Genomic DNA, 14,300 nt, shown 5'->3' on the forward strand with positions numbered 1-14,300 from the left:
GATTTCATGGTGGGGAAGCCATGGCAATAGGATGGCGCCATCATCTGTACAGGGTGAAGGTATGGATGGAAAGATGAACCAAAAGAGAAGTTTCAGGAATACATGTGGCTTTGGACAGGAAGCCTATAGGGGCCTTATTCACCTCCATGGTGTTCCCAGGAGAGGAGGAAGAAACTGGTTTCTCTTTTGCTTCTGTGATAAAACATTCTGACAAAAACAACTTTAAAGCACAAAGAGTTTATCTGGTGCAAAGTTCTAGGCTACAGTCTATCACTGTGGGGAAGTCAAGCTAGGGGACTGAAGCAGCTAGTTAGAGCACATCCACAGTCAAGAGCAGAGAAAGAGCCCAGTGTGCTAGGACATACCTTTAATCCCAGTACTTGGGAGGCAGAAGCAGGCTAATTGCTATTGAGTTAGAGCCTAGCCTGATCTATGTAGTGAGAGCCAAGCTAGCCAGGGCTACCTAGTAAGAAGAGAGCAGGGTGTGGGAGACAGAGATGGAGACAGAGATTGACTTACTTACTTATATGCATGCTTACTTGTACCCAACCCTCTCTCTGCAAGGACTGGTGTAATGCTAGCCTAGAATTCCCCAGTGAAGGGCTGGTGTATGGCTGGGAACAATGAACAAGTCTTCTCACTTTCATTAAGGTAATCGAGACAATTTCCCACAGACATGCCACAGGCCTGACCTAGAGAGTCTATCACTGAGACTCTTCCCAAGTGACGCTAAATTATGTCAAGTTGACAAAACTATCTGTTACCGCCAGACAGTGGTGGCACACGCCATTAATCCCAGCACTTGGGAGGCAGAGGCAGGTGGATCTCTGAATTCAAGGCCAGCCTAGACTACAGAGAGAGTTCCAGGACAGCCAAAGATATACAGGAAAACCCTATCAAAAAAAAATGGGGGCCGGGGAGCTCATCCCGCTCCCTCCCCCCCCACACACACACACACCTCCACCGCAGTCTCCACCAGTTGATGGCCTCGCTGCCTGAGGTGGGGGTGCTGCCTTCCCGTTGATGCCTGCATTCTTGCATACGGCTCCAGACACTTTTGATCTTAGTGGAACCTAACTTGGGGGCCTATGGTGCAGGTATCCGGATTACTTTTGTCCCCAAGGCTAATTGCAGACCTCTACATGTTGAACTGTGGGATTCCACAGAGAATGAGACTCGCATCCTTTTGCTGTCAGTGAGCCATTCTTCCCAGCTTTCTCCCACCATCCACTGACCTCATGTCTACCATACTCCTGAATTTGGACTTTGGGGGACCTTTGAAAAAGGCATTTGGAGGAAATGCCAAACATCAACGTTTTGTCAAGAAGCAACGGTTCTTGGAACAGAAAGGATTTCTGAATAAAAAGAACCAACCCCCTAGCAAGGTGTCTAAGTTGAACTCAGAACCTCCAAAGAAAGGGGAAACTTCAAGAGTAGATGGCATTTTGAGGATCCTTCCATGCCCAAAGAAGACGAAAGAGGCAGCTGCCTCAGAGCATTCCAAAGACAAGAAAGCATCATTGTCTTGGCTGACCCCTGCTCCTTCAAAGAAGACTGATTCTGTTGTCGCTAAAATAGATTTGCTGGGGGAGTTTCAGAGTACCCTTCCAAAGACTAAGAGCCACCCATCTCCCATCCAGAAGGGCTCCAAGAAGAAGCCCTTGAAAGAGAAAATTGCTACAGAGAACTCCACCCAAGCTCAGTCAAAGAATAAAAGCTCCAAGAAGAATCCCTTGAAGAAAAATACTGTACAGAACTCCACCCAAGCTCGTTCCGAGGATAAGTGCCCTAAAGTCTCCCAAAACTTGCCAGGGAAGATGGCGGCAATAGACTGTGAAATGGTGGGCACAGGACCCAAGGCACATGTCAGTTCCTTGGCCCAATGCAGCACTGTGAATTACAATGGGGCCGTGCTTCATGATGAGTGCATCCTCCCCACCCGCCCCCATATCATACTGGACCAGGTAGAGTGGCATTCAGAAGGGCCACATGGTTAGTGCTACACCCTGTAAGACTGCTCGGAGTCAGATCTTGAAGCTACTCTCTGGGAAGGTAGCAGTAGGGCATGCCGTTCACAATGACTACAAAGCCCAAGTCCTTCACCCGAGACACTTCCCAGATACCACTCCTCAACCGGAAGGCTGACTGCCCAGAAAATGTCACTTTGTCACTGAAACATCTTACCAAGAAACTGCTGAATCGGGACATCCAGGCTGGAAAAAGTGGACATTCCTCGGTGGAAGATGCCCAGGCCACAATGGAGCTATACAAGTTGGTTGAAGTCGAATGGGAACAACACCTGGGCCAGAATCCCCCAGAAAATTAGCATTCCCAGGGAGAAACATGCAGTAGACCAACCCACAGTTCTGCAGCTTCTCGCCTGTAGAAGCTAGAATCATTGGGGAGAGGGGCTTGACCAGAGACACAATACCCACTGAAATTTCATCTCAGCTATTGTGGTCACTGTATGGTTAAGTGTCTCATGGAAGAGGAAAACCTTCATGTTAAAACCCACCTCTAGGTCAGGCAGGTGGCCCACCTGTAATCCCAGATACTTGGGATAATGAGACAGGTTATAGATTTAAGGTCTGCCTCGACTACAGAATTAGTTCTAGGCCAGTGAGACCCTGTCCTAACATAAAAAGAGGGCCAGGAGTAAAGCCCAGTGCTAGAACACTTACCTAGCATGCATACACCACTAGGTACAGTCTCCAGTAGTGGGGTGGGGAGGGTAGACGGGATGGAACACAACACGATGAACCGTAACTGTTTACTTCTTTAGTAGTGCCAGCCACATGTCACAGAGTGCTTATGCCAGTCAGCCTTGACTTGAGGAAGCAAGGCACACCAGGGAATACAGTTTCCCACACTACTTTATCTATGGGACACATGTCAAAGCTGTGTCTCCTTTTGGTGGAGAGTGGGATAAAGGAGTAGCTGTGTTGCCAAGGCTGGCCTCAAACACTTGGTCTCAAATGACTTCCTCAACCCCATGAGTAGCTGGGACTGCAAGTGTGTGTTCACCGCTGTGCCCGGTTCTTTTAATGTTATGGGGTTTTGTTGTTGTTGTTGTTGTAAAGTAATTAACAGTATCTTTTCACTTTCAGAGTCCTGATTGGAGCTAGGCATGATGGTCTGTAATCTCAGACTCTGGAGGTCAAGGCAGGAAGATCAAAAGTTTAAGAGCAGTCTGAGTACATAGAAAAGTTCTGACTCATAGAAATAGAAACGAGAAGGAAGGGCTTGTGTGGTTGCTTGCTGAATTTTATAGCCACATTACATAGCACTGAATGACAGAGAGTTTGCTTAATTTAGGTTCCACTTAGTTTTAAAAGAATTTATGTAATAAACTAATAGTCTTTCAGTCTTTCACCTTGCAAATGTAGCCTCCTAATTCATAGGATTCTTTTTATAAATTTTTATAATAGAAAACTGATGGGTTTTTTTTTTACATATAAAGCTGTATTTTTATTTAAAAAACAAAAGGCAAACAAATAGACAAAGATCCTAGCTGTTGCTGGGGTATCTGAGGAAGAATGACTCAGAGGCTGGGGCTGAGGGTACACAAGATGCTCACCATGCTCCCCCTCAAGGGCTCATCCCTATCCCCATCCTCATCCCCAGGGCAGCAAGGAACGCTTTCACTGGCAGAGTCACAATGTGAAGCAGAGTGGTGTGGATGACATGGTGCTGCTGCCGCAGATCACCGAGGACGCCATTGTGAGCAACCTCCGCAAGCGTTTTATGGACGACTACATCTTCGTATCCCAAGCAGTCCAGGGCACAGGAGGACGGCTGAGCGGTAGCAGTTAGGGTGAAGTACTGGGGCAGGGAAAAATGCCAAAGGAATGGCAGTGCAGGGGGGCCAGTGGGGTTGGACGGGAAGATGAATAGATGGAGGAAGGAGGGGCAGATTGAAGGATACATCAAGTAAAAATGGTGCTATGGTTTGAGGTGCTGTGGCTGCCACAGTACCCCTGCTTTGGGAGAGCTAAGCCACTACACTACCCAGTCCTCTCTTTCTGGATCCAGCCATCATTTCATAAAAGACTCAAGGTACATTCAGGCATCTACTCTCTCACTCCAAGCAAACGGGGGTCTTGTCAAGATAGAGTAAGGGGTAAGACGTGTTTGAAAAGCAAAGCAATATACTGTGTGGTTCTTAACTGCCTCCTAAGACATATATTGGTTCAGTGCTGATCTCTGTAAACCCCTTCAAGCAGATGCCCTACTTTACTGACCGAGAAATTGACCTCTATCAGGGTGCGGTGAGTCCAGGGTTGGATGGGTGGAAGTATCCCCATACCTACCCCACAAGCCCCAAAGCTCTGGGCTGAGTCCTGACCTCCCACACCAGGCCCAATATGAGAATCCCCCGCACATCTATGCCCTCACCGACAACATGTACCGGAATATGCTGATCGACTGTGAGAACCAATGTGTCATTATCAGGTACAGCAGGGTGAGGGATTCTGGAATAGTCTAGGCATATCCTGAAACATGACCACCAAGGGTGGTTGGTCATGAACTTGTAACCATGCAGTGCTGTCCCTCTGTTTTTACTGCTCTGTTCTACTTTCTCTGTTCTCTTGGCTCCTGACACTGTATATTTGCTCATTTTGTTATTTCTCATTTGGTTCCTCCTAAATATAAGCTCCAGGATAGAAGAGATAGCTCAGCAGGTAAGCATGATTGCTGTTCAAGAACGAGAACCTGAGTTCAAATTTCCAGAACATAGATAAAGAGCTAGGCATGAACACACAAACCTGTAACTCCAGCATCAGGGGAGCCTGAGATATGCATGTTGCTGGGGCTTGATGCCCACAACCCTAGCTCCAGATTCAGTGAAACCCTGTCTCAAGGGAATAGGGCAGAGAGTGATGGTACAGCACACCAGATGTCCTCCTCCAGCCTCTGCAAATAGGCACATGTGTACATACACACATGTATATATACCACCACCCTCATACATGTACACGCATGTAAAATAAATAAATGTGGGGGTATTATTTTCTGTACGGGTGCATGCATGCCAAGGTATGCATGTAGAAGTCAGAAGACAATTTTCAAGACTCAGTTCTCTCCTCCCTCTATCTCAGGAATTGAACTTAGGTCTTCAGGCTTGGCAACAGGTACTGAGCTATCTTCCCAGCCTAAGGGACTTTAAATTTATATCGGCTTACTTATTTATATGTATTGGGGTTGCCACATGCCACACAGTGCAAGTGTGAAGGTCAGAGGACAACTTTTAGGAATCAGGTCTCTGCCATCTCACTAGTCCCTCCTTTTGGAGAGGGAGAAGGTATTTTTAATTTTAAAGATTTACTTTTTTTTTTCCTTTTAGGTTTTTCGAGACAGGGTTTCTCTGTGTAGGCTTGGCTGTCCTGGAACTCACTCTGTAGACCAGGCTGGCCTCGAACACAGAAATCCGCCTGCCTCTGCCTCCCAAGTACTGGGATTAAAGGCGTGCGCCACCACTGCCCTGGCAAGATTTGCTATTTTTATTTTAAATGTGTGCATATTTTTGCCTACATGCATATCCCAGCACCACATCTGGGCCTGGTGCTCTCAGAGGTCAGGAGAGGGTGTTAAATCACTTGAAACTAGAATTACAGGTGGTTTTTACCACCATGTAGGTGTTGGGAAGCAAACCCTTGCAGGTCTTCTGGAACAGTTAACAAGTGCTCTTAGTCACCAAGCCATCTCTCCATCCCCTGGGGCAGGGACTTATTTTTTTTTCAATCTTTCTTAATAACTTTTGAATCTCTAAAACCTAGTGTAGGGGCTGGAACACTGTGGATGCTTGGTAAAAGAATGAATAAATGCATGAATTAATGAATGACTAGGCATTAGAAAAGGTCTTTTTAATATTACTGTCCACTAACCATTCCTTCCTCCCGCCCCTTCCAGTGGGGAGAGCGGTGCTGGGAAGACAGTGGCTGCTAAATACATCATGGGCTACATCTCCAAGGTGTCTGGTGGGGGAGACAAGGTCCAGGTAAGATAAGAATGGAAGGAGATATGGGTCCTCAGTTACACCCATCTGACCCAGACTGATCTCTTTCTACCTGGCTCTACTCCTAGCACGTCAAAGACATAATCCTACAGTCAAACCCACTACTTGAGGCTTTCGGCAATGCCAAGACTGTGCGCAACAACAATTCCAGCCGCTTTGTGAGTCACGATAACCTCAAATGAGGACTTGCTGTCTCTATACACACACAAGCGCACATCCATACAGACGAGTATATACACATGCACACAAACATACATGCATACACACATACTTGTTTGGCAAGTACTTCACTCACTGAACCATTTCCCTAGCTTCCATGTTTCTTTTTGTGTGTGGGTGCATGCATCGGTAGCCACACACTTAGTGTGTGCACATGCACATTTGTGTGCAAACATGTGGGTGCCAAAGGTTGATGTTGGGTGTCTACCTCAATAGCTCACCACCTTACTATTTTTTTTGTTTTATTAGTTTTTATTTTGTATGTATGAGTGTTTTGAATGTATATCTGTGTCCCATGTAAGTGCATGGTGCCCTTGGAGACCAAAAGATGGCATTAGAGCCCCTGTAACTAGAGTAACAGATGGTTGTGAGCAGACATTGGGGTACTGGGCATAGAACCTGGTCCTCTGAAAGAGCAGTGCTGTTTATTCCTGACCTATAGCTACAGCCCCTCTGTTTTATTTTTTGAGACAAGGTCTCTCACTGAATCTGGAGCCACTCAAGCAAGATCTGAAATTAATCCCCAGCACCCATGTAAAAGCTAGATATGAGAGTACACACCTGTGACACTACAGACAGGAGGATCCAGAGAAACACTTTGGCCATTCAGTGTAGCCAATCAGTGAGCTCTAGATTCTTTGAGAGAACTTGTCTCTAGAAATAAAGGAGGTGCTGGAACAAAGGCTCAGCATTTAAGAGTGTGAGGAGGACCTGAGTTCAGATCCTCAGCATATGAGAAGTAGAGGAAGGAGATTCCTGGAGCAAAGTGGTTAGCTAAAACTAGTCAAATCATCAAGCTCTGGGTTCAAGAGTTCTTTCCTTGATGTATAAGGTGAGGGCAGTTGAGGAAGACACCTAGTGTTAGCCTCTGGCCTCCATACCCACACACATTCACATGCACCCTCTCACGCACACATCCATGTATACACACACAGAGACAGAGAAGCTTCTGAGATGTGTTGGGGGTACTTGAGGTGAGCACAGATGTAAGTACAATTAGCAGGGGCTTAGAATATCACATGAGATGGATATGTAAGGGATCCTGGACCCATACAGTCTGTGCAATCTAGAGGAGAGACTCTGGTGAAAAGAGCAAGCTTAGTCAATATGCCAGTGGATGGTCAGCAAGATGGCTCAGCAGATGCTTGCCACCAAGCCTGAGGACCTAAGTTCAATCCTTGGGACTTACATGATAAAGAACTAACTCCCACAGGTTGTCCTCAGATGACATGTTCACCATAGCACAGGATATACATACATACATACATACATACATACATACATACATACATACATGTAATTTAAAAGTAAGTGAGTGGAGGCAAGAGACAGACATGTCCAGATCCTAAGTGGAAGAGGGGAACAGGCTCATGAGACCATAATCCTTGCTTCATGTACACTCCTGGGAGTCAGGGTTATGCTAATGTGGTTCTATGGAATTCAGGGCAAGTACTTTGAGATCCAGTTCAGCCGAGGCGGAGAACCAGATGGAGGCAAGATCTCCAACTTCCTGCTGGAAAAGTCTCGTGTGGTCATGCAGAATGAGAGTGAGAGGAATTTCCACATCTACTACCAGGTGCATGAGGGAGGTCGATGGGGCTGGAGGCAGAGGGAGATCATCTGGATCCCAGGAATGGGGGAAAGAGAGCACGGGAAGGGCAATGTGTGGGAGGGTAACAGTGTCGCACCAAGCCGGACCAGATGCATGACCTTCTGACACCCTCCAGCTTCTGGAAGGGGCCTCCCAGGAGCAGCAGCAGAACCTAGGACTCATGACACCAGACTACTATTACTACCTCAACCAATCAGACACCTACAAGGTGGAAGGCACTGATGACCGAAGTGACTTCAGCGAGACCCTGGTGAGCACCATCGCCACTCCAGTCCCCAGAGAACCTTTTCATGTTACAAATAAGGAAACTGAGGCACTTACCCAAAGTTATACAGAAAGTTGGTGAAAAGGGCAGATCATGGAGCCAAGGAATGGCTCAGTGGGTAAAGTACCTGCTGTACAAGCTTAAGGACCTGAGTTCAGTCCCCAAAGGCCACATAAGAGTGGCAGCACATGCTAGCACATGCTTATATCCCAGCACTGGGGCAGCAGACATAGGTAGCAAACTCTGGGATTCCCTGACCATCTGGTCTTGTCATCAGTTAGCTTGAGGACTAGTAAGAAACTGTGTCAAAAATAAGGTAGCACTCTGGGGAGAAAATTCAGAAGGTACAAAAGCCTGGTGACCTGAGTTTGGATTTCCTGAATCCACATAAAATTGGGAGGTGGGAGCCCACATGTGTGTAATCCCCGTGCGTCTATGGAGAATGAGACAGTGAGATAGGAGAATGTCCAGAAGCTCATGAACCAGCTAGACTAGTTTATGCAGTGGCAGAGAGAGTTTGTTTCAAACTAAGTGAAAAAATGAGGACAGACAACTGCAGATTGTTCTCTCACCAGTCACATGCAGTGGCACACACATGAAAACACACACACATACACACATACATGTCTTTCTCACACACAATTTTTTTTTGAACTTGGAGAATGTTAGAATACACTCAATATAAATCTCTGACCTCCAAGTAAACTTGAATTCACATATACATGTGTTCTCATATACATGCATATATCAATGCATATGACACACACACACACACAAGGCAAATCAGGTAGTTGGGGAGATGTATCAGTCAGTAAAATACTTGCCATGCAAGTTCAATTCTCAGCACTTATTTTATAATTGAAACTCCAGAGAAGATAGTACCTGCTTTATAAGTCCAGTACTGGCAAGGCAAAGACAAAATTACTGGGGTTCACTAGCCAGGTAGCCTAGCCTACTCAGCAAGCTACAGTCCAATGAGAAAAACAGGGTAGAAGGTAGCTGAGGAATGACACCAGGATTGACCTCTGCCTGCCATACACATACACAAACACAGATGCCTAGCACACACACAGAGTAAGATCAGGTTTCCAAGCATCTTGTCTCCCTAAGTCCATGCTATGGGCCCAGGAATCTGATCCTGGATTCATGGTAGAGACCAAAGTTGGTAGCATAAGCTGTTCCTGTCTTGCCCGCAGAATGCCATGCAAGTCATTGGGATTCCAACCAGTGTGCAGCAGCTTGTCTTGCAGCTCGTGGCAGGGATCTTGCATCTGGGGAACATCAGCTTCTGTGAAGAAGGGAATTATGCCCGTGTGGAGAGCGTAGACCGTGAGTGTGGGTGGTGTCGGGCATTGAGCTCTTGTATAAGGACTGCTTCTTCCCACTTCAAATCCCAAGAGAACCATGTTGGTGTCCCTGGGGAAGCTCCTATGTCCCGGGAGCCTGACCAGCTGCTTCCTTTTGCTCTGGCCTGGCAGTCTTAGCTTTCCCAGCCTACCTGCTGGGCATAGACAGTGGGCGGCTACAAGAGAAGCTGACCAGCCGTAAGATGGACAGCAAATGGGGTGGACGCAGTGAGTCCATTGACGTGACCCTCAATGTGGAACAGGCAGCCTACACTCGTGATGCACTGGCGAAGGGACTTTATGCCCGCCTCTTCGACTTTCTGGTGGAGGTAAGTGAGGGGAAGTCTGCCAGATGCTGGTGCTTAACAAACCCATGGAATCTGAATCCACGAGTGGGAATAGACTTTATTTAGGCTTTATTTGTCCATCTCACTAGTTCCTGAGATGAAGTGCAGCTTTCAGCTTGGACAACCTACAAATGGAGGGACTCCCAGTTCCATCATGGCGATGGAGACAGAGCTGGGTGGGTGCATTTGAGAGCTATGATGGTTGTCAAGGAGACATAGGGATAGGTATGGGGTTGGATGGAGTGAGTTGAAGGGAACATTACATGTCAGGGCCAGTGATAATCACAATACTAACAAACATATAATAACACTTGGTGGAGCCAGACATGGTGATACATCTGTAATCCCAGCACTCGGGAACCTGAGGCAGGAAGATTATGAGTTCAACACCAGTTTAAGCTACATAGACTGACCCTATGGATTTTCATTTACTTATTTATTTATTATTTTGAGATAGGATCTCACTTTGTAGCCCAACCTAGAGTTTTCTATGTAGGTCAGGTTGGCCTCAGATTCACAGACTTTGCCCCATCTGCCTCCCCTGATTGCTGGGAATAAAAGTGTATACTACCAAGCCTGATATAAGTAGGGTCCGGGGAGAGACTTCAGTTCATAATGTGCTTGTTTTTAAAGCATGAGGATGTGAGTTCCATCAACAGAACCCACATTTAATTTTTTATTACACTTATTTATTTACTTTGTGTGCATGTGTATGCACCTGCTGCAACATGTGTATGGATGTCAGAGGTCAACTTGAGGGACTCGGCTCTCTCCTTCCACCATATGGATTCCTGAGATCAAACGCACATCATTTGACTTACCATCAAGCATTTTAACTGCTGAGCCATCCTTTCATCTCAGCAACTACATTTTAAAAAGCCAGGCATGAGTCTGGATAAAGGAGTGTCTTGCCAAGGCTAGTGACCTGAGTATGAATCCCAGAACCCATGTGATGAAAAGAGAGAAGAGACTCCTTGAAATTGTCTGTCTTCTGACCTCCTCGTGCACACTATGGCATGCAAGTGTATGCACATGAGTACACACACACACACACACACACAATCCCCCTAAACACACATACTTAGATTTAAAAAAAAACGTACTTTCAAACAAATTTAAGCTAGGCAAGGTGCACTTTATCATCCTAGAGCTGGGAAGACAGAGACAGGCAGATCCCTGTTGGCCAGCCTCACCTACTTGGAAACTTCCAGACCACAAAGAGAGCCTGCATCAAAAGAAAAACTAAAACCAAAAAGAACAAGATAAACACTACATGAGGAACAGAAGCCGAGGTTGCCCTCTGGACTCCACACGTACTCAAGTGTATGTGTATGTACACCCAAACACACACATAGACACACACATGAACACACACACACCTATGCACAAACACAAGCACACACACAATTATATGCCTAGCATCCTCTCCAGTATTTTATATATAGTGACTTCTTTATATGTTTTTTTAATCCCTATATGTATGAAAAGTGTTGTTCAGTGATAAAATTCATGAAGTTTTGGGTTGTATCTCTAACACACACATATTTTAAAAAAGGAGTTTTAAAAACATAACAAGAGGGTGGTGACCAGTGGCATGGGTTTGGCCACATGTCCACTGGCCCTATTTTTACCTTCCCATAGGCCATCAACCGTGCTATGCAGAAGCCTCAAGAAGAATACAGCATTGGTGTGCTTGACATCTATGGTTTTGAGATCTTCCAGGTTTGGCTCTGGATCCCCTTAACCCTTAGCCCATCCCTGTTCTGTCTGTCACCTTGGCTCATCCAGTATTTCCCAAAGACATTGATTGTGTAGCCCACTAACAGAAAGGCCCTTTCCTTTCCTCCACAGAAAAATGGCTTTGAACAGTTCTGCATCAACTTTGTCAATGAAAAGCTGCAGCAGATTTTTATCGAGCTCACCCTGAAGGCAGAGCAGGTAGGCATGGCAGCCACGTGGCAGGAAGCAGAACGTCGAGCATTAGGGTCTCTAAGCCACTGAGGACCCCACACACAAGTCCATTCCCACCTCTCTCTGCTCGCTGTATTAGATTCAGTCTCCTGTTACTATAACAAAATGTCACACATCGTTTATAAAGAGATAAAGAAAGCTAGGAATGTCATTCAATCAGTACAGTGCACTTGCCTAGCATGCATGAAGCCACGTTCCATCACCAGCTGCACAAACTGGGTGTGGTGATGCATGTCTGTCACCCCAGCACTCAGGAACCCAAGATCATCCTTGACTACATGGTGAGTTTGTGACCAGCCTGGTATAGGAGTGGGGAGAGAGCAGCAGTGACATGTGGTGCACGCCTGTAATCACAGCACAGGCTTGCTGCTGAGGCAGAGGTGTCTAGTGGAAATTTCATTTTAAAAAGAAAAAAAAAAAAAAAAAAAAAAAAACAGCTGGGTGTAGTAGTGAACACCTTTAATCCCAGCACTCACTCAGAAGGCAGGGGCAAGCAGGAGCTCGGTGAGTTTGAGGCCAGCCTGATCTATGTAGATAGTTCTAGGACAGCCAGGGCTACATAGAGTGACCCCATCTCAAAGAAGGAGGAAAAAGAGGAGGCTAAGGAAGAGGAGGAAGAGGAGGAGGAGGAGGAAGAGGAGGAAGAGGAGGAGGAGGGGGGCTGGAGAGATGACTCAGTGGTTAAGAGCACTGACTGCTCTTCCAGAGGTCCTGAGTTCAATTCCCAGCAACCACACGGTGGCTCACAACCATCTGTAATGGGATCTGATGCCCTCTTCTGGTGTGTCTGAAGACATCGACCGTGTTCTCAGATGCAAAAAACAAATACATCTTTTAAAAAAAAAAAAAGAGGAGAAGGAGGAGGAAGAGGAGAAGAAAGAGGAGGAGGCAGAAGGGTGGGGAAGAAGAGGAAAAGGAGAGGAGGAGGAAGAAGAAAAGGAAAGGACTAAAGGGAAAAAACAAACAATAAAAAGAAAGGTAGGAAAAACACAGTTGTTTGAGCACCTGCTTTGTGCCAGGCACTATTCGACACATGGGTAGAGAGCTGGGAACAACACAGAAATCTCTGCTGTACAGCTCAGCAGTAGAGAAGCCTGGCTTGCTTGGTTCCAACCCCAGCATCTGAAAATTTTTTTAAATTTGCTTTGATTTTGTCCGTCTTAAATGCAGAGCCTGGGGCAAGGATTCCGGGAAGATGATTTATTTTGGAGGTGCTCATACAAAGCAAAGACAATGAAAAAGTGATTTAAAATCAATGTTAGAAGAGCCCAGGCTAGTGACGTAGCTCAGTGGGTAGAGTGGCTTGCCTCCCACATGCAAAGTCTGGGTTCCTTCTCCAGAACCACATACACCAGGTGTGATGCTGCACACTGACATCCCAGCACTCAGAAGAGAGAGGCAAGAGGAGTCCAGGGTCATCCTTGGCTACATATTGACTTCAAGGGCAGCCTGAGCTACAAGAGATTTATCTCAAAAAGTAAAATAAAGGGATAGGAGTGCCTTCCTGGGATTATATATCCCAGGGTGAGGTAGTACCCAAGAGAGGCTCCCCTTCTCTGAGGAGAAGACAATGGTGAGAGGGGTTTGTAAGGGTAAGTAAGACTGGGAGGAGAGGAGAGAGGGGGACTGTGATTGGGATGTAAAGTGAAATTAAAAAAATTATTGCAGAAAAATAAAACAGTTCAAAGCTCAAATAGGGTTACAACTCCTGCTGGCTGTATGTCAGCAGGACCAGAGGCAGGGATAGCCTCCCATGGAAGAGTGATGAGATGAAGGAGCAGGCTCCACACAGTCCTACTGCTTTACCCCCACCCGCAGGAGGAGTATGTGCAAGAGGGCATCCGCTGGACCCCCATCGAATACTTCAACAACAAAGTTGTGTGTGACCTCATTGAAAACAAGCTGGTGAGGACTTTAGGAGGGGGGCATCTCACCGGACTCCAGAGCACTTCCAGTGCCTGGAAATGGCTTATGATATCCTGGGGGAAGGGCAGAACCCATATTTGAAATATCTTCCAGCCACCCCATCCACTGATTCTTCTGCCCACCTGTTCGCCTTTCTTTTAGTCACTCAACATTCCCATTGGTAATATTTTCATGGTAATATCCTCCAAGCAATGTCGCCGTGGGGAAGGAAAAGAGGCATGGATTCCCTGCATGTCAAGAGTGGGAGAAGAGGAGAGGAAAGGCAAAGATAGGGGTTTGGGGAAAGAAGGAAAGGGAAGAGGAAGACAAAGAGGAAAGAAAGCGATCACATTTTGAGCTTGTATTTAGAAGTCCCCCCCTCCCAGCCCCCGGCTCAACCAGGGAGGACCCCAGCCAGGCTGAGCCGGACCTCTGCTCCCCTCAGAACCCGCCAGGCATCATGAGCGTGCTAGACGATGTGTGCGCCACGATGCACGCTACCGGTGGCGGTGCGGACCAGACACTGCTACAGAAGCTGCAGGCGGCAGTGGGCACACACGAGCACTTCAACAGCTGGAGCGCTGGCTTCGTCATCCATCACTATGCAGGCAAGGTGCGT

At 46.6% G+C, this 14,300-nt stretch overlaps 1 protein-coding gene and 1 pseudogene across 1 annotated transcript in view; both read left to right on the plus strand.

Moving 5' to 3' along the window:
- Positions 1-14,300, plus strand: part of Myo1f (myosin IF) — a 52,184-nt gene that overhangs the window by 16,355 nt on the left and 21,529 nt on the right. The window contains exons 2-14 of the mRNA XM_076919737.1: positions 3,625-3,762; positions 4,179-4,268; positions 4,358-4,452; positions 5,911-5,998; positions 6,085-6,174; positions 7,680-7,811; positions 7,963-8,097; positions 9,309-9,441; positions 9,591-9,787; positions 11,447-11,527; positions 11,657-11,743; positions 13,595-13,681; positions 14,127-14,294. Coding sequence (XP_076775852.1) covers positions 3,625-3,762; positions 4,179-4,268; positions 4,358-4,452; positions 5,911-5,998; positions 6,085-6,174; positions 7,680-7,811; positions 7,963-8,097; positions 9,309-9,441; positions 9,591-9,787; positions 11,447-11,527; positions 11,657-11,743; positions 13,595-13,681; positions 14,127-14,294 — 1,521 coding nt within the window. The remainder of the gene's footprint in view (positions 1-3,624; positions 3,763-4,178; positions 4,269-4,357; positions 4,453-5,910; positions 5,999-6,084; positions 6,175-7,679; positions 7,812-7,962; positions 8,098-9,308; positions 9,442-9,590; positions 9,788-11,446; positions 11,528-11,656; positions 11,744-13,594; positions 13,682-14,126; positions 14,295-14,300) is intronic.
- Positions 1,212-2,722, plus strand: LOC143435664 (interferon-stimulated 20 kDa exonuclease-like 2 pseudogene; annotated as a pseudogene).

Source organism: Arvicanthis niloticus, chromosome 22, assembly GCF_011762505.2.
Source record: "Arvicanthis niloticus isolate mArvNil1 chromosome 22, mArvNil1.pat.X, whole genome shotgun sequence".
Classification (NCBI taxonomy): Eukaryota; Metazoa; Chordata; class Mammalia; order Rodentia; family Muridae; genus Arvicanthis; species Arvicanthis niloticus.